The 18,747-nt window shown below is 38.7% G+C and overlaps 1 protein-coding gene across 7 annotated transcripts; it reads left to right on the top strand.

Annotated features, from left to right (window-relative positions):
* Positions 1-933: 933 nt before the first annotated feature.
* LOC122046576 (protein TPX2-like) lies at positions 934-6,404 on the top strand. 7 transcript variants are annotated; one of them, XM_042607339.1, is made up of 23 exons: positions 934-1,166; positions 1,267-1,373; positions 1,458-1,522; positions 1,652-1,736; positions 1,830-1,882; positions 1,967-2,052; positions 2,145-2,403; positions 2,483-2,588; positions 2,666-2,749; positions 2,846-2,941; positions 3,584-3,760; positions 3,834-3,896; positions 3,965-4,048; positions 4,123-4,199; positions 4,286-4,364; positions 4,446-4,574; positions 4,646-4,729; positions 4,814-4,933; positions 5,008-5,174; positions 5,280-5,388; positions 5,681-5,740; positions 5,831-5,925; positions 6,023-6,404. In XM_042607339.1, exons 1-23 carry the CDS (start codon positions 1,016-1,018, stop codon positions 6,111-6,113), a joined length of 2,427 nt encoding a protein of 808 aa, XP_042463273.1. In that variant the 5' UTR covers positions 934-1,015; the 3' UTR covers positions 6,114-6,404. The 7 variants fall into 7 exon arrangements, with proteins under 7 accessions (XP_042463273.1, XP_042463275.1, XP_042463274.1 ...); XM_042607341.1 differs by having other exon boundaries at positions 1,267-1,349; positions 6,023-6,403; XM_042607340.1 differs by having other exon boundaries at positions 1,267-1,349; positions 1,649-1,736; positions 6,023-6,403.
* The last annotated feature ends 12,343 nt before the right edge of the window (positions 6,405-18,747 follow it).

The raw sequence follows: 18,747 nt of genomic DNA, 5'->3' as shown, positions 1-18,747 counted from the left end.
AATATTAAAAAACTAAAAGGCAATTTTGTTTTTTTTTGTCATTCTTAATTGTCTTTTCCCTCTAATTTCCAGGAGACAAAAAAAAACCTTAATTTCACAGATATTATTCAGAAAATCATAATCTAAAACACCTGATCAACGGAGATCGCCGGAGTGCCCGCTTAGGTCGGATGTAAGTTAAATCGGCTCCTCTCTAGTCGGTTTTTGTCTAATCGACAGTTATCAAGTCGAGCAATCCAAGTCTCCAGGCACTTGGTGAGTAAATGTCTGCTCTAGTAAAGGTGTTCGACTACGACAAATTGATAAGGGCAAAGTGAATTTTGACGACACCTCATCCATTCTCAAGTCAAAGTTTGAATAACAAATAAGTGTACCTCTCGATGTCGATCTTGACCCAAGTTCAATCATACAGGGGCGGATCTAATGGGAGGGTGGCATCGGCGGTCGCCTCCTCTTATAGGTGGTGAAACTCCTAGTATTATGAGTTTCACCGGTGGAGATGGAGGATACTACCCCTTATTTATCATGATCTACTCCTCTATATTTGAATTTCTGAATCCGTCATTGCAATCATGAGTCATCTAACTTGACCCGAGCTTAGTTTGGAGTTGAGCGGCCTGGCTGGCCGGCTCTATATTGATAAAGTCCTGAGCCTACCATGGCTCCTGCCGTCTTCGCCACAACAACACCCTTCTGTATCCAGACTATAAAGAGCTCTATTTTATAAATATTAAGAGTTAAATTTACTAATAATTAAATTTGTTTGTAAACATTTATTTTTAAATTTTATTGAGTGGTGGGCTTCCGAGATAGCCCAAGTTAACCGATCGTCCTAGCCTGGCTCGGCCTGGCTCGTCCAACCTTCGCACTTTCAAATTTCCTGACCGTTGCGATCGCCAACGTCTACTTCAGTCCACCTACCCACCACGAACCAACTCAAGACGTAAACCCTAATTACTTCCCCCTGCCATTTCCTTTCAATCTCTCATCCGAAGTGAACCGCCAGAAGGCGCAGATGGCCGGCGGAGCAGTGGAAGATCCGCAGATCGACGAGACGTATGAGTTCTCCGCGCCGAGATTCTTCGATTTCATCAACGACGAGACGGAGGAGGACATGAGGAAGGCGGAGCTTTGGTTCGAGACATCTCTCAGCTATGCTCCCTCTCGTACGTGCTTTTTATTTAGCTATAATTTGCCGCCTTTGGATTTAGGGGTAGCTTTCACTTGCAAATTAGGGCTTAACCTTGTTTTCTCCTGTTGCGTTAGCTTTTATGCCAAAGATCAGAGAGGGTAGGTCTATTCAAATTGATAGTCTCTGCGATTTTGGAAATGTTGATGATGAGCAAAAGGTGGGTTTCCAGAAGAATAAACGTGTAGGTTAAAGTCTCAGTTGCTCATTTGGAAATGTGAATTTCCAAATAATTCTTTTTTTATTTCTATTTTCTTTGAATAATTAGGCAGATATTTCAAAGGAAGATAGCCATCAAGCTGAGCCAAGAACTGAAGTAGATAAGATAGCAAGGTAGTGGATTCACTACTGTAACCGATGTTTTAATTTAATTGTATTGTTTATGGATGTACAAATCCTTTTGAATCTGCAAAGTTTCTGAAATCTCCCTTGTGTTCTTTTTCGTGCTCTTGCATTCAGAAGTTCTAAGTACAATCTTGAGTCAGAAACAAATGTAGGCAATACACAAAACCAAGAAGTAGAGAAAAAGATAAACTCTTCTGAGTTGGTAAATTACGAAATTGAGTCTGACTACTCTCCTTGTTTTAATTAATTTTTTCTTGATTCTTTTTTTAATAAAATAACATTGCTGTATGTCCAGGATTCTGAAGTAAACCTTTGCCAGAATAATATTCTTACTCAGCAGGGGATAAGGTTTTGTTTTTACATATATTTTTCGTTCTCCTCATTCTCACTATTCATGCAAATCAAAACCGACTGATTTATTTTCTGTAATAGGTCTGCAACCTCTGATAGCTCCAGCAAGGAAGAAGTCCCTTCTTCTGAGGGTTCTGATGTTCCTTTAGATGCTTCTCCAGTTGCAGGTACGAAGCATAGACAACCTTGGATTGCCAATCAATTTGGATAAGTTATTACCTCTATTAATTTTCTTTCGCTCTACTTGAAACACATAAAGAAGCACCAGAAGTTTGCAATTCTAAAGCGCATTCTTCAGAGAAAGTGGCTGAATCCAGCATTGTGAAGAACAATGATAGTGTTGAATCTTGCACTCCTAGAATTCAGAAAATGCCAGTGAAAGAAGTAGCACCTGGTAGTTCAAAGAACTTGACAGCTAGGAAAATTGCCTTTTTCATTCAACAGACTTGTGCTTCAAACCCAAAAACCAAGCCGCTTACACATTCTTCAAAAATCAACAAAGTAAAGAACAGCACTAAGTAAGTTCATGTGTCGATAATGAACTTAAGTAGAAAAATTATGTATAATGGATCAATCTAATTGGTGTTCTTGTGATAGTAGGTTTTCTAGTGGCCTAGTTGCAAACAATTTTTTGGCTAATGAAGTTTCAGAAGAAAATCAAGCCGTGAAAAGGCAAAAATTGGACTATGGGAAAGCCAGACAGGTTTATAATTTTTAGTTAATTAATACTTTCTCCTTGAATTTGTTTTTATGGCCACTTTTCTAACATCACTACCTCAGATTCATAATGTCAGAAATAGAGTTTTACATCACAAGTCAAGATTAAATTTGGCTAGAAGCACTGATATACATTCATCGGAGAAGGTAAGGATTGTGTGATTTGATATACTAGTTGAATACCCTAACCTGCAATGTAACAATTTTTTCACTAATAACTACTTGTTTTATGCTGTAAAACAGGGAATGGCTCCATTTATATCTACTGCACAGATGGTTAATCAGTTTCAATCCAGGACTAGGGACTTGGGTCTCTTTCAAACTAGATCATTTTCACAAGTCAGTTTCATTCATCTAGAACTCTGTTATCACAGTGTGATTTTACATACCTTAAATGATCTCTTGATTATTTAGAATTATTTAACATGATTGATATTCACATTAGCATAACTTTTTGTGTAATTACATATTAGTTTGATTGCATACATGAATGTGTTCGGTGTTATTTGATACTTCAGTTGCTGTTGTGTCTCTCCTGATCTTTTTTTATCACTGATAAATTCTCGTGTTGAAAAACCTCACTATAGATTTTTTTTATTGAAGAAAATTGAATAGGTTGGGAGTTATGTGAACTATACATTTTATGTGTAGTATATACAGTAGTCATGTAAGCAGACATGCTTGAATAGTTGGTCCATCTTGGATGCCTTTGAAGAATGTCAGCATTATGACTTGCTTACCCTTTTTTCCATCATAGTATTAAACTACACAGCACAGAGAGACCTAACACATTGATCATGCCAATGCATCATTTGAGACATGCTTGTTATCCGAAGTAAAGGCCTATCAACAGGAGTAGATCAATCACATGCATATTTCACAGCTTTTTGGTGATTTTTCTGATTTTTGATGATATTTTGATTTGTCAGTTACATTTCACAGCTAAAATTGATCCCTTTCACTTTCTCATGGCATATTCAGGAGGACACCTCTTCAGTCATTCAAAGAAGACCAAAACTAACCTTGACCAGGCCAAAGGATCCTAAACTTGAAACAGCCCACAGGGTTCGTGCAGTTAGAATAAAAAGTTCTGCAGAGCTAGAAGCAGAGATGTTAGCAAAGATCCCCAAGTTCAAAGCCCGTCCTCTAAATAAGAAGGTTTCCTTTCCTTCAAAAACCTTTATAGTAGCTGGATAAAGTTTACAGTTAAGTCTTTTCTTTGATTATGCAGATTCTTGAAGCACCTGTGCTACCAGCAGTACCCAAAAGAATACCAGAGACACCTGTTTTCCAGGTATTCTTGATTTGGCAGGTGTAGTGTAAAAGTTCGCAGTTTCTGTTAACTTATCCTACAAATGACAGGAATACAATTTTAAGACGATGGAGAGAGCAAATCATCATGCTGAGACTTCATCAGTAGTTTCCTCATTGGATACTTCTGTCCAGGTAGATTTCTACAGTTGATAATTTTTGTTATAATGGTGTTCTTTGTCAAAAATTTCTCTCTCTAAATCCGACAGAGTCAGATAAGACCCTTGAAAATTACTGAACCAAGACCACCTCATCTTGAAACATCACTCCGAGCTCGACCTTCAAAGTAAGCTTAGTTTCTCATCTTATAAATTTCATTCAAATTGATTCACAGCACCACTGCCAGGTAACGAGATTGAAATGCACTTACAGGATTAGAAGCTCTCAGGAAATAGAGTTGGAAGAGCTACAAAAGATACCAAAATTTAAGGCTAGACCACTTAATAAAAAGGTCTTTGGTTTAATGCATGATCTTAATATGCTGCTTAGTCATGTGCATATATTGTTTACCTTACCAATCAAACACATACAGATTCTTGAGAGCAAAGGGGAAATTGGAGTATCTTGTAAACCAAAGCCAGGAAGAACCATCCATCAGGAGTTCCATTTTGCGACTACTGATAGATTGGGTCCTCCAACCGTCGCGGATCTATTTGATAATGTACACATCAGAATGATTTATGATATATACTGAAGTTCAAAACAGTATACTAAATCTTACTTTTTTTAAAGCTTTCACTGCATCCTGAATCTTATCATGGCAAGAAAGAAGTTCCTAAAATCACAAAGCCAAATCCTTTTCATCTTCGTACAGAGGTGTGTGAATCATCTTTTCATGGTTCTTAGACTCCCTTCTTTTGACAATAAACCATTAATTTTCTGCTATTATTCGTCTTTCAGGAGCGAGGACTTGAGAAAGAAAAGCACTTTGCAGGGCAACTGTTTCAGAAAGATTTGGAAGAGGAGAAAAACAGAATTCCAAGGGCAAGCACTTACCCATATACTACTGATTTTCCAGTGGTACGAGCAATTTCATTGAGTAGAGTAATGTATCCAGGCTCTCATGTATTTATCAGTTTCATGTCTGATTGCAGATGCCTCCTAAACCTGAGCCAAAGCAGTGTACAAAGCCTGAAATCTTCCAATTACAGAGCTTAGTGAGGCATGAAGAACAGATGAAGAAGGCGTTAGAAGAGAAAGAAAAGAAGGAAAAAGAGGAGGCACAAGGAAGGAATTTTAAAGCTCAGGCTGTTATGAAAGAGTATATACCCCAACCCCCAAAAAAAAAAAAAAAAAAACTCAATCTTAACAAATTTATTGATGAGGAGATACTGAAAAAAGACTCTTTTTATTGTTGCAATACCAGGGATCCTCTACCAGTTCCACAAAGAGAGAGAAAAGTCCTCACTGAGGTCCAGCAGTTTGTGATGCATGCAGATCATCGAGCTCTTCAGAGGAAAGCCTTTGATAAAAAGGTAATTTTCCTTGAAGAGCATATCTTTGTTATTGTGCTTGTTTAGCCTTCCAGCAATGCCAGCGCTTTCCCTTCGCTCATACCTTTTGGCCCCTTCGCTCAGCAATGCCAGCGCTTTCCCTTCTCATATCTTTGCTTAATTTCTAGTTGCCTTCATTATCTTGCTTCATTTGAGTAAGCACTCTCTCGTGCATCATATACTACACTGCTTATGACATTTGGGCTGAACCTGTCGGGTTGAATTTTCCTACATCACCAGTAATCAACTGAAGTCATTTTTAAAACTATTGCAGATAAAGGACAAAGAATTGACATACAAGAGACTTAGAGAGGAGCAGGAATCTGTAAAGATGGTAATTATTTAGCGTATTTTGCAGCATCTGGCTTTATGCTCCACAGCCCACTCTTTGAGTTCAAAAGTTTTATTGTTTTATCTTACTTAGATCGAAGAAGAGAAGGCAACGAAGCAAATGAGGAGGACGATGATGCCTCACGCGAAGCCCCTTCCAAAATTTAGCAATCCATTCATCCCTCAAAAGTGAGCAAGTAGAATTGCACTCAGTAACTGGAAATATAATTTCAATCTCATCTATATCTGCTGATTAAAAGATTGGGCATTGCATACATTTATACAGATCTATGAAGGAAAACACAAAACCAAAGTCGCCGGGCTTGCATGTGAAGCACAGAGTCGAGAGTCGAAGGGCGTTGCAGCAGATGAGATGATTTGGCTTCTGCCTGTGACTGGACTTGCTTGTGAAGCAGAGAGTCAAGTGTCGACAGGTATTGCAGCTGATGAGATGATTCAACTTCTGCAGTTGTTCATCGATGACGAACCAGCAGTCTATGTTTGTAGAGTTGTGTAGTAGACAGACTGACTCCACATTGTGCTTGTATTCTACGCCATCAAATTCTTTTGATGTTGTATTCATAATTTGACAAATTTGATTTGCAGCATAGATTCTGCATTGACTTTGTGGTTTGCATTATTTTTTTTAAATATCAGCTTATCTTTCAAATCACGTGAATTCATTTTAAGCAAACTGTTGACTTCAATGCTGTATATTTATAATTTGAGATTTTGTATCATTGTTCTTGTTCTTGTGAATAAAGTAAAGAAGGCAAATAGAATGTCATAGACAACATAAAGAGAGAGATAGCAGCAAAAAGAGGTGAGCAAATTATCTTACAAAGGCTAGGGCTTACAAAGAAAAGATGGATATAAATAAATAATAAAAGACTAGTCTATCCTTACATAATAAGAATCACCTATACTACTAACATTTCCCCGCCTTGGTGACCAAGTCTACAATTTGTATAGAAGATGAGACAAATAGTATGGTGATGGTACCATTTTGATAGTGTTGGCGAGTGAGATGACAATCTGCCACGCCCCACGACCGGGGATTGACATCGGCGTTGCTTTCAACCCAAAGTTTGAAGACAACCAACCTCGGTAGTATAGTAATGGTCATATAAAGTCAGTCTTTACATTCTAAACATAAAAAATATACCATTTTCACTGTTCGATGAATAAAATTACTTCCCCTAACTAAATTAAGAAACTCATAACTACAACAGAATTCTAGTCCTCCTATTTGTAATTGGAGCTGGTTCACCATCCCCAGAACTAGACTTGTTCTCTATCCTCGATCTCATTCTCAGTACCACTTTTGTCTCTAATTGAAATGGGTTATAAGGGGGTGAGTGATTTGGGAATCACTCAGCAGGCGGAGGATAAACCACAAATACTAAAATTCTTGCGAAGCAGTAGTAAAAATAATAAAAAAAAAATATAGTCACAGATTTTCACGTGGGCACTTAAATTAAATCATGTTCCCCATGGCTTAACTGATATCAACCCTCTAGAATTATCCCTGCTAGAGGAGAGGTCGGAGATCAGAAATATTATAGAAGTCAGAAGTCAGACATATTCAAAATACGTATTCCTACCATTTAGTTCATGATCAATCTGTAGGACCCTTGCGGCCGACAAGAAAGGGGATGAATTGCCCTACACAATATAAAATCAACCAATACCTTTCTCAAACAATCGGGCTTAGCACAATTACACACTTTAAACAAAATATAATGAAATAAAACGAGTAGGAGACAAATGACTTTTTACTTGATTGGTAATCAGAGGATTACTACTCCAAGAAAAGTTAACTCAGTTAGAAAATCTCCTTCTCGAACAAAACATCGAAGGCGAAGAAACCTCGTACACGAAAATGAAGCTCAAAAGTGAAGAACTAAATAGAATTCGAAGTATAGAGTGTTTTATTCAAAAAGGAGAAGACCAGGGCTCCATTTATAGTCCACTGGTCGAAAAAGATCATTTGATGACGTGGCATGGTCCGGGCACCCCAACGTGGCAAATCTTATCATTGCGCAAATGGCTACACAACGGGCACAAATAATGCTTCATCCTAGTCAGGGAGCCCGGACGCCCTTCCTCGATGAGGCGGGCATCAAGGCACCCCTGGGTGACCCAAAGTGGTCAGAGCACCCGGAGTAGCTCTGGGCGCTTGGACTTCAGTCAACATAGTGTTGACTTTTTGTCCGAGAATTTCTCTCCGACTTCACTTGCTTGGGTGATTTCGGCCATCCAGAATAGGGCTCACTCGAACCTATTTTCCAACCTTCTCGAGCAACCTTCTGCTCCAGCTTCTTGTCCCTCGAAAACACCGCATGCTTCCTTCTCGTCTGCTAGTGTACTCGTCTACAACGCCTCGTCCCTAGGACGCACCGAGCCTATCGACTTTCTCCCGTACCGTCCTTCTCACTAGTTGCATCTTTCGCTTGACTTTCTGTGCTCCTAAGTTCCTGCATACTTAGAACAAGACATCAAAAGACAACAAAACCTAACTTGACTTAATTGATCATATCAAAATTATCACAGGGTACTTGTACAGTCTAGTACCCAAAATTTCAAAAACAACAGTAAACAGTAATTAGAAATGTTCAAAAGTGAAACAAATTAATTTTCAGAGAATAAAAACTATTGCTTTCAAAAAATCTAGAATTTGCGTAATAAGTCCACTTACCCGTTCCTTAGAAGTTGTTACGGCGATGACCACTTCTTCCTTACCTAAAATGAATCTGTCGGGAATTCTGTCTTCTCTTACCGTCAAACCTTTCCTCCAATAGATGTGAGATTATTTATAGTGGTGGGGATGAAGATTTAATCTCCCACTAACCACACTACTTCCACCTTCCATTATTCCACTAATTTCATCCCTTCCGCTACTTCCATTATCCAAGTGTTTCGCATCCCACGAACTCCATCAGTTCCACTCCTTCCATTATCCGACTGCTCTTCACATTCCTCTCTCCTTATGTGAAGTTTTGTCCTCAAAACTTGGCTTGTCTTAGACCTCAAAAGACATGGATATAGTACACGCATTTCCTCTTAATGGAAGTAATTTGTGCGCATCACGGGAAGATTCGGATGGCATCAGCATTAGCGGACCGGCTCGCGCCCTTCCGAAAGAGGAGAGGAAAAGTATCCAAAATATCCAAGTGCAAAGGCACGAAGCACTGACCGAGGGAGAAAGAGCAGTCCTACGGAGACCGAGCGGGATCTAACTCATCTATTAGCCGACCGACCAATCGTTCACCAGGCCATTGGTCCAGTCAGTCGAACTTGCAGCCTCCTTCGACTAGACTTAAGGAGGAGGCACGTGATCCGGTGGTAAGACGAGGCCTGCCCGGTAGGAAGTCAAGATGGTCAACATCTAGGGTAGGCAGCCGATTGGGCGAGATACCTTCCCGAGCGGTAGGAAAAATAGCTGACTCGGCATCTCGATAGCTCGGCCTGGTGCCGAGTTTCCGACGCTCATAAGGCAAAGCAGGAAGAGACGAAGGCCGAGCGGACACCCTGCTCGGCTAACCAGGAACATGACATCAACCCGGCAGTTAAGGCTCCCTCGCTCGACAGGGCGGAGTCGGACATCAAACCACCGGACGAGCGAACATCCGAGTCGGTCCGACCTTGGTGTCGCCTGGAGGGTGTTAGCCGAGCGGTTCCTTCACTCAGCCCGGGAAAGGCACTAGCCGAGCGGTTCCTCCGCTCGGCCTGGTAAAGGACAAAGGGAGCAGTTGGCGATATCTTCCTAGGAACCAGTGCCGTCGACAAGAGGCATGGATGGCAGCATGGTCAGATAGGGAATCGTACGGTGGAAACTTCCACTATCACGTCAGAGATATGATCATGCTACTAAAGGCATGACGTCAGACACGCTTTTCTGACACATCCATTCCAGGTATGCTTTGAGGAGCGTGCACGCCTCGGGGAGCGTGCGCGCGCCTTTGGGAGCCTTATATAAGGACTCCCAGACTTTGACGGAGATATGCACACATATATACTGTAGCTACAGCTCTCGTTTCTTTGCTCTACTCTTTTTTCGTCGGAGATCTTACTTGAGCATCGGAGGGTCGTCGCCGGGGAACCCCTCCCCGGCTCGGCGTTGTGTTTGCAGGTCTACGTCAGCAGGAGACTTGCGCCTTCAGAGTCCTCAACCATTCAACAGGAGCGCCACATCCCCAGCGCTCGTTGACTTAGCTCTCAGACAGGATCAGGCTGTCTTTAGTCATTCTCGAATAAATTCCACCTTACCCACGGTGGCTTGTTAAGCTTGGGTCCCATAAGAGTTTTCTCTCCTATTTCATCTCAGTATAAGGGTGATCGACATTTTTGTCCATACAGTGCCTCATACGAGGTCATTCCAATACTGTTATGGTATCTATTATTATAAGCAAACTTGATTAAAGGTAGATGGTCAGCCCAATTTAAACTAAAATCTAGCACGCATGCTCGTAGCATATCTTTGAGTGTTTGGATGATTCTTTCCATTTGCCCATCCGTTTATGGATGGTAAGTTGTGTTAAGAGTAACTTTGGAGCCCATTGCCTGTTGGAAGATTTTCCAAAATTTGGACACGAATCTTGGATCCCTATCGTTCAAGATACTCATTGACACTCGGTGCAGTCACATTATGTTATCCATCTAAAAATTTGCTAGCCTGTCGAGATTATAATTTATGCGGACTGGTATGAAGTGAGCTGACTTGGTAAGTCTATCCATAATTACCCATATACCGTCATGACTCTAGCACGATCTCGGTGGCCCTATCACAAAGTCCTTTGAAATGTATTCCCATTTCCATTATAGAATTTCTAATGGTTGTAAGAATCCTCCAGGTCGCTGGTGTTCGACTTTCACTTGTTGACACACCAAACACTTAGCTATGAAGTCTGCTATATCTCGCTTCATTCTACTCCACCAGAAACTTTTCTTCAAGTCTCTATATATTTTTGTGCTTCCAGGGTGAATTGAGAATTTAGATTTGTATGCCTCATATAGTACTTCCTTTTGGAGGTTGTCAACATCTGATACACATAGTCATTCCCTCATCCAAAATGTGTTATTACCATCTACCTGAAATTCTGAAGTTTTTCCATCCTATGCTTGGGCTTTGAGTTTAATCAAATTAGGGTCTTGGTTTTGGCTCATTTGGATTCTTTCGCGTATGCATGGTTCGGCTAACATTAAAGCAAGAATTATCTTTCCCAAGTTTTTTTGGCTCAAAGCATCTACCACTTTATTGACTTTTCTTGGATGGTAATTGGTAGTGAGATTATAATCCTTGAGGAGCTCAATCCACTATCTCTACCTCATGTTTAGTTCCTTTTGAGTAAATAAGTATTTGAGGCTCTGGTGATCAGTAAATATCTTACATTTAACCCCGTATAAGTAGTGTCGCTAAATTTTTAAAGCGAAGACTACTACAACCAGCTCAAGGTCATGGGTAGAATAATTTTGCTCATATGACTTTAACTATCTTGATGCATACGCAATCACTCTGCCCTCTTGCATAAACACACACCCCAAACCTCCTTTGGAAGCATCACTATAGACGGTAAAACTCTTGCATTCGGTGGGTAGAACCAATATTGGTGTCGACACTAATTTTCCTTTTAAGGTTTCAAAGCTCTTCTCACATCTCTCATCCCAATTGAACTTGGAATTTTTTTGGGTGAGTTTGGTCAGAGGGATGGCTATTGAGGAAAATCCTTCGACGAATTTCTTATAGTAGCCAGCTAATCCTAAGAAGCTTCAAACTTCGATAACCATTGTTGGTCGTGGCCATTCTAGTATAGCCTCCATCTTCTTTGGGTCCACTGATACTCCCTCCATCAATATGATATGACCTAAGAAGGTTACACTCTTTAGCCAGAATTCACATTTCTTGAACTTGCACTACAAGAAAAGCCCTCATAGACATCGGTTTTTCATCGTTGTCTATTACAAAATCGACCGATGTCTATGAAGGCGATGTAAAAGGTCTGTCATTTTAGACATCGGGTTATAACCGATGTAGTATCACTTAACGACATCGGTTTTCGAATCGGTTATGAACCGGTGTGGTATCACTTAACGACACCGGTTCAACAACAGTATAAAACCGATGTAATATATGTTAATAACACCAGTTTTGGTAGCAGTTTATGGCCGATGTAATATTAACAACACCAATTCCATCAACGATGTAAAACTGATGTAATATCAATTAATGACACCGATTTTGGCAGCGGTAGAAAATCGATGTAATATCAGTATTGTTTAACGACACCGATTCGATTTCTGAAACAGTGAAAAATCGATATTATACAACATTTTAATGGTACAAAATTTAGTTAATATTATTATTATTATACATCAGCGTATCTAAACACACCAAGTCAATATCCATGTAACCAACACATAAATATTATTCTTACAACATAAAAATATAATAGATATTGTACACATTAAGTCCGTATCCACAAATTACACAAATATTCTTCCTACAACATCAAAAGGTAATAGATATTATACACATCAAATCAGTATCCATAAAATACACAAATATTCTTTTTACAACATCAAAAGGTTATAGATATTGTACACATCAAGATAGCATCCGCAATTTACATTCCATGCAAATGCATGCATCATCCAAAGTTTTCAAAAATCAAATACCTTTCCTACTCAAATGTAATCTAGCATGCATTCAACCCACTTGAACCACACTTCATCAATTTCAACTTTGGAGTACTTGAGATTTGTAAACTGTAACAACACAAAAAAATAGATATTGCAGCACTTTTATTTTGTGAATTTAAAAAAAAAATAAAAGAGACATCATTGAGGAAAATAAAAAAGTAAAAGGTGTTGATTACAAATAAACTTACTGAGACTTGTAAAATATCTTCACAAGATAATGCAACATCCAGTAGAAGAAGGCATACACGGAGAGATATTTGCTGCATAGGAAAAAATAGCAAGGCAGAATAAAAAGAATCATCTTATCAATAACTCATAAGATGATTAAATTAAGGCATACCTCTTCAATTGGCTCGATATTCTGGAACAACTTTTTGAGAACAGATAATGACTGTGCATACTCATGGATATGGTAGAGAATGATTGTCTGTGAAGAGCCAAATTAACAAAAATACTAAGAAGAGAGCAATTTATTAACTCATTCACTAATTATGGAAAGAAAAATTTTGACAAAATGCGTTGAACCACATACAATATTCAACAGTGTTACTGAAACATCAAACTCTTGGGCATGGACAACTCTACTGCTATTTATAGCAGCACTTTGATGAATTGAAGCACTATTAGCTTTAGACGCTGAAACCATATAGCCTAAGCAGCTATTCTCAGAGTCAATCTGGTCCACAAAAGTATGCGCAAGCTCTTCACTCTGCTCCTATAACCAATATAGTTATTAATCAAAGAGTGCATGTAAAATATCTTTTCAGTTGCAAGAACAATGCTAGTTTAAGAAATCATAGAATATTGACTGAATGGATAAACATGGATTAAATTATTTCCAACTTTGACAAAAAAGATAGAGAAAATGGTGAAATTACATGAAATAGATAATAAAATATTAGCAATATTCAAAATACCATGATTTGGAGAAGACATGATTCCCAAGGAACAACAGATTTTTCTGCTATAGAAGAATGGATGATTCTAAAGATCATGTTTAACCTTATCATACATGTTAAGTATAATCATGTCATATAATATCATATGTTTAATATGATTATAACTTTAATGTTTAATAATTTGTTTCCTCAAGAATGTCAGTACGAAGATGAGAAATTATCTTCATAAATTAATTCAAAAAACCAATAACCTGTGATTCAGTAAACTTACTTTAACCTTGTTTAATGCATCAAGGAGATTCCTAGGATCAGTGCAATCATCTCAAAAGTATTCTGCAACAGCAATGTTATGAAGAACCTAAAATAAATAGAAAATGATTAAGGTTCACACAACAAAGAACTACACATAGTAAATAAACTTCTCTTCTTTTGTATGCAAGTCAACAACAAATCATCATGTACTTTAACAATGAGTAAGATATTAGTTAAAATAGAAATAATTAGAGGAAAAAATAGACATGTCTCATGTAGCAGCCAATTAATACATTTTGACATGGAGAAACAACATCAAACCCTGAGTTGCAACTATTAGGGAGACCTAAAGACAAACAGTGTAAAAGTCTTCGCACAAAAAGTAGAAGTGTGGATACCAAATATGCAATTTCTTCTTTCATATCAAACCCAGCAAAGAATCATTGGATCACTGTCATCTTTGGGAAGCAATGAGATTTCAATTAAAATAGAACAAATTTGAGGAATTTTACATTCTTGATTTGTATAATAACTGGTCAATTGATTTTCGTATGGAGAAGAACCAAGTAAAATATAGTCACTGTAAAATCCTTAAGAGTTGAAGTCGAATTATATTTCAACTGAAATACAGATTAAATCAATGACAAATGATAATCAAAGTGAAGAAAAAAAACAAGTAGACAACAGGTTTCATTATCACAACAGTTCATAGAACCTAAACATTCTAAAAACACTAAATCTAAGAATTTATTTGTGGTAAAGAATCTAAGCTTGCTGCGCATGAAATGTAATGAATCTGGAATGAAAATGCTAAACACACTAGGAGTTGAAGTCTTATGAAAGGTTAGGTGCGAGAAAAGGTGAGGAGGGCTCCTTGAGGTTTAATCTTAACAACTTAGCATCTAATATTTAGACGCTAAAGTTAATGCAGGCTGATGACTTTGACTCTGAAATCTACAATATCCACAGTTCACACATGATTACAGTACACTCTTCTTCATAGCAAACAACACAGAGTAGGAATCTACAAGTTCCGTTATGCACGGTTGACCATAGAGAAAGTTAAAATCATGTTGCTCTTACTTGTTGGTCTCACCGCAGAATTACATCTGTCATGCATTTGCTGTAATTTCATAAAAGATATCCTTAGGTCATTAAGCCATGTGCAAGCTCTGTTCATCTTTTCATCATTTTTTAAGCCCCAAAATCTTATATATTTTTCATTATAAAGGACCTTTCATTTGCTCATAGCTTGGATATGTAGTAGCGTCTGCATATGCTAGAAGATTAGTATAAATGCTTGAAGTAATTATTGGACTAAGAGAGACTTGTCTTCTTCAGTTATCTATTCTACAAACTGTTAAGTCATCATTCGAGCAGCACTTTCCATTGAGAATTAGTATTCGGAATCCCCCTAATCAGAAATGTACCAGACAGCAGAATCACAATATAACGAAAGATAAATTAGACGCACCTTCGCATCGCCTCTCTTTTTATCAAAAATCTGGCTCAATATTTCAACGCACTCTTGGAACCGCCGGTTCTGGAACACGAAAGTAGCTTCTTTGGCAAGCCCTTTGGCATCGGAAAGATTCCCTTCGTCGTTGGCAGGCCCATCCGTGGTCCCGGCTAGAGCCGACCCGACCGAGGGAGAGGCTAGCGAATCCTTACTGATCATAATTAACTTGGTCATGAATCGATTTAACAAGAAGGTCAAAAGAAAATACTCACTTAATGATCAAAGACTTTAAGTTGTATATGTAGTGCGTCTAAGAAGCCCAACACACAAATCCTATAGAAACATCAACAACAACAAAAAGAGATAAATTTATAAACCAGAAAACATGGCATATCAGTGAAAAGAATTAGCATATACATAAAAGAAACTTGATAGTTCAAGCAATACATAAAACTAACTTATCAACAGGAAATAACAACTCCTCAATCTAGCAAACAAAAATAATAAAATCAACTCAGGGTAGTGTTTGAGGAAATTCATCAAACACATTGCATGCATCAATCAATTAATACTTGCAATCAAGAGATCAAGAAGATGAAACTGTCGAAGATGAGGAAGGACTTTAGTAGCGACGATGGATAAAGGAAAAATTACCGGAATGCCAACGGCGAGGAGGAAAGTGGTGGTGGCGTCGATCTAGGAAGGGGAAGAGGAAGGGGCGTCGATCATGGCTTACATATAGCATGATAATGTTAAGAAGATGATCTAGCCAGCCAGGAAAATAAGCATATTGTGCTGATTTATAACATCAAGAAGGTGCTTCTCTCAGTCACGATTTCCAATTTCTATGCAAAGCTTGACGAAGTCTACATAGTTTGATATCTAAATTTAGTTAGTCGATTCTCCGAGACGATAAAATGGGCAATAGGAGGTGAGCTAGACTCATAATCATCATGGCTTACATGTAATATATATCTTGTTATTAAGATGACAATTATATTGTGAAGATTAAGATATTATAAGAGCTTCAACCTTAAGACACAACCATAGTCTTACCCGACATTCAAATCTACTGTGTTTGAAGAGTAAATGTGAAACCAAACCATTTTTCTGAAGCTAAAACGTGAGGCATGAACAAGAGATGACCAAACTAAACTTATTCTTTTAGCAATTTACCTTCAATTCAACAAGGATCTCTAGCGTACCCCTTCCAGAGGCACAGATGAGGAACTCAAACCCAAACTTCTCCTGGTAACGGATATTCCAGTCCACCAATTCCTACAATTTGATGAAAGAAAAAGAATTCAAATATCAAATTAAAAGAATGATCTCTAAAATAAAGAGGGGAACATGATCAGATCCACCTGCAACGTGGTATCATTGGCAGTAGCCATTACAGCAGATTGTTCTTCAATTCCTTGGACCACCTAATCCGGTCAACAATAAAAAGTTAAAAGGATTCCAGAATAGAAAAAGGAATGAGAGGGGTTGGAAGAATAGTGATTGCGAAACGGAGGGAGAGATGGGTCCGATCGATGGGTGAGCCACGAAGGCCTCGAGCCATCCGACGACATCGATCTGAAGAATTAGACGGTGAGGAAAGGGGTCGGTGAGGGTGATTGAGAGTAGAGAAGAGGGGGGAAAAGGTGCGACCTTGTTGAACCAGATCCCGCAGGCGGACTGGATTGTGTGGTGGAGGTTGGAAAATGACGAGGTGGAGGCGAGCTCCTTGGCGAAACGCTTGCTGCCACAGCACCGTAGCACATCCTCCTCCGTCCACGAAAAAGACGCCATCTTTCGTAGATCTAGGAAGAGGAAGAGGGAGATGAGGCGAGGAGGAAAGTGGTGGTGGCGTCGCGATGGTATATGGTGGACGACGCGATATAGATTTAGGTTTGGAGGGAAGAGTGAAATGTTGCAAATTTTGGCTAAATATTAGTGGGAAAATTAAATTATTTTATTTTGGTTCATTAACACCACTTTTAACAGCGGTTTTTTACTATCCGATTTCGTAGATAGAACAAGGAAGCTATCATAGACACCGGGTTTTAAAAACCACTGTTAAAATCGATGTCTATTAATGAAAAAAAGACGCTCATAGACATCGGCTAAAAAAATCGATGTCTATGAGCGAAAATCTGCGCTCATAGACACCAGTTTTTGAAAAAATCGGTGTAAAATACTCAAAGACATCGGAATTTGCTTAAAATTGTAGGAACCTTCGAGCCACAAAAACCGCTTTTTGCGTTGCGGAAACCCCGAAGTTCTTAGCCACTGGATCCGTACGAAGACAAAAATTTCATGTACATAGTTTTCTACGCTAGATCTACTTTAGATCTACATGATAAGGAGTATACCTTTGAAGCGAAGCCCTTCGCAAATCCCGCTCGTCCAAGGTCCTTCGGATCTCAAGTGTGTTCAAGCGTACACACCTCTAGTAGTATCCACACGAACAAGAAGTGATTCTCAAACCACTCTAGATGGAGAAAAGAGCACCACAAGTATGCTAGCACTCCCAAGGGCTCTCGGATGAGATTGGAAGAAGAAAGGAGAAAAGAAGAAGAGAGAATAAATCTCATACACTTCTCTAAAGCCCTCTATGTGACTTTTACTTACCCTTTATTCTTTGAATTAAACTCACTCACCTTCACCTTTCTTGCTTGGAACTCTCGGCCAAGAGAAGATGGGGAACAAGGAAGAGCTAAGGAGGAAGAAGACATTCATCACACCCAAATCAATGCCAATGAATCTCTTATTCATTTTTTGGCCGACCACACATGGAATGCCAAGGGTCTTTGGCTCTTGGCATTCCATGCCTCTTGCTCTCCCTAGATGATGTGGAGATGATGTGGCAAGGATGTATTGGTTAGTCATGCCACGTAGAATGAGTCAACCTTCATCAAGTGGCATTTGGTCAAGTCAAACTTGATGTTTCAACTTCCCATTTGGTCAAGTCAAAATTGACCACTTCTCTTCCTTGTTGAGTTAAATCCAACCTTTGATTCAAGTCAATTTCAATTTAATGAATCTTAATTCATTAATATAAATTGACTCAATGAATCAACTTTAAATTAGACTTATTCAACAATTGAATCTAATTGAGTCTAACTCAATAAGTCTAATTTGAATTAATCCTAATCCAATCTTTGGTGCATCACATGAACCTAATCCAATTGGTTCATCATATGAACCTAATCTCCATCCACTTGTTCTTTGTGTGTGACCCAATAGGTTCTTGCAACGTTGACAATGTTTCTAATCCTATTTAGAAACATAAGCAATGAGCGGCATCTAGCAATACATCATTGCTACCCAAATTACAAGAATGTTGAGATCCAACATAACCTTTGTGACTAGTAATTGTGACTCTCACAATATGTGACAATGTCCTTCTATCCTTGACATCTAAATTGATCAAATGAGGCATAGACCGTGTCATCCTCTAATCAATTTATATCTTGAACTCCAAGTAGACTCACTCTAATCAAATGAGCTCAATATCTCATATTGACTCATTTGGCAAGACCATACACTTAGTGGTCTCATTCTATCAAGAATCATGATGTCACTCCCATCATATAGGAGGGATAAATCTCATCTACATCACTCACATCCCTCCGCATAATTTGTTACATACCCAGTAATCGCCTTTATAGTCCACCCAGTTACGGGTGATGTTTGACGAAGCCAAAGTATGCAACT

Source organism: Zingiber officinale, chromosome 2B (genome assembly GCF_018446385.1).
Source record: "Zingiber officinale cultivar Zhangliang chromosome 2B, Zo_v1.1, whole genome shotgun sequence".
Taxonomy (NCBI): Eukaryota; Viridiplantae; Streptophyta; class Magnoliopsida; order Zingiberales; family Zingiberaceae; genus Zingiber; species Zingiber officinale.
Note: the sequence above shows the minus strand (reverse complement) of the source record. Positions and strands in the feature narration are given on the sequence as shown.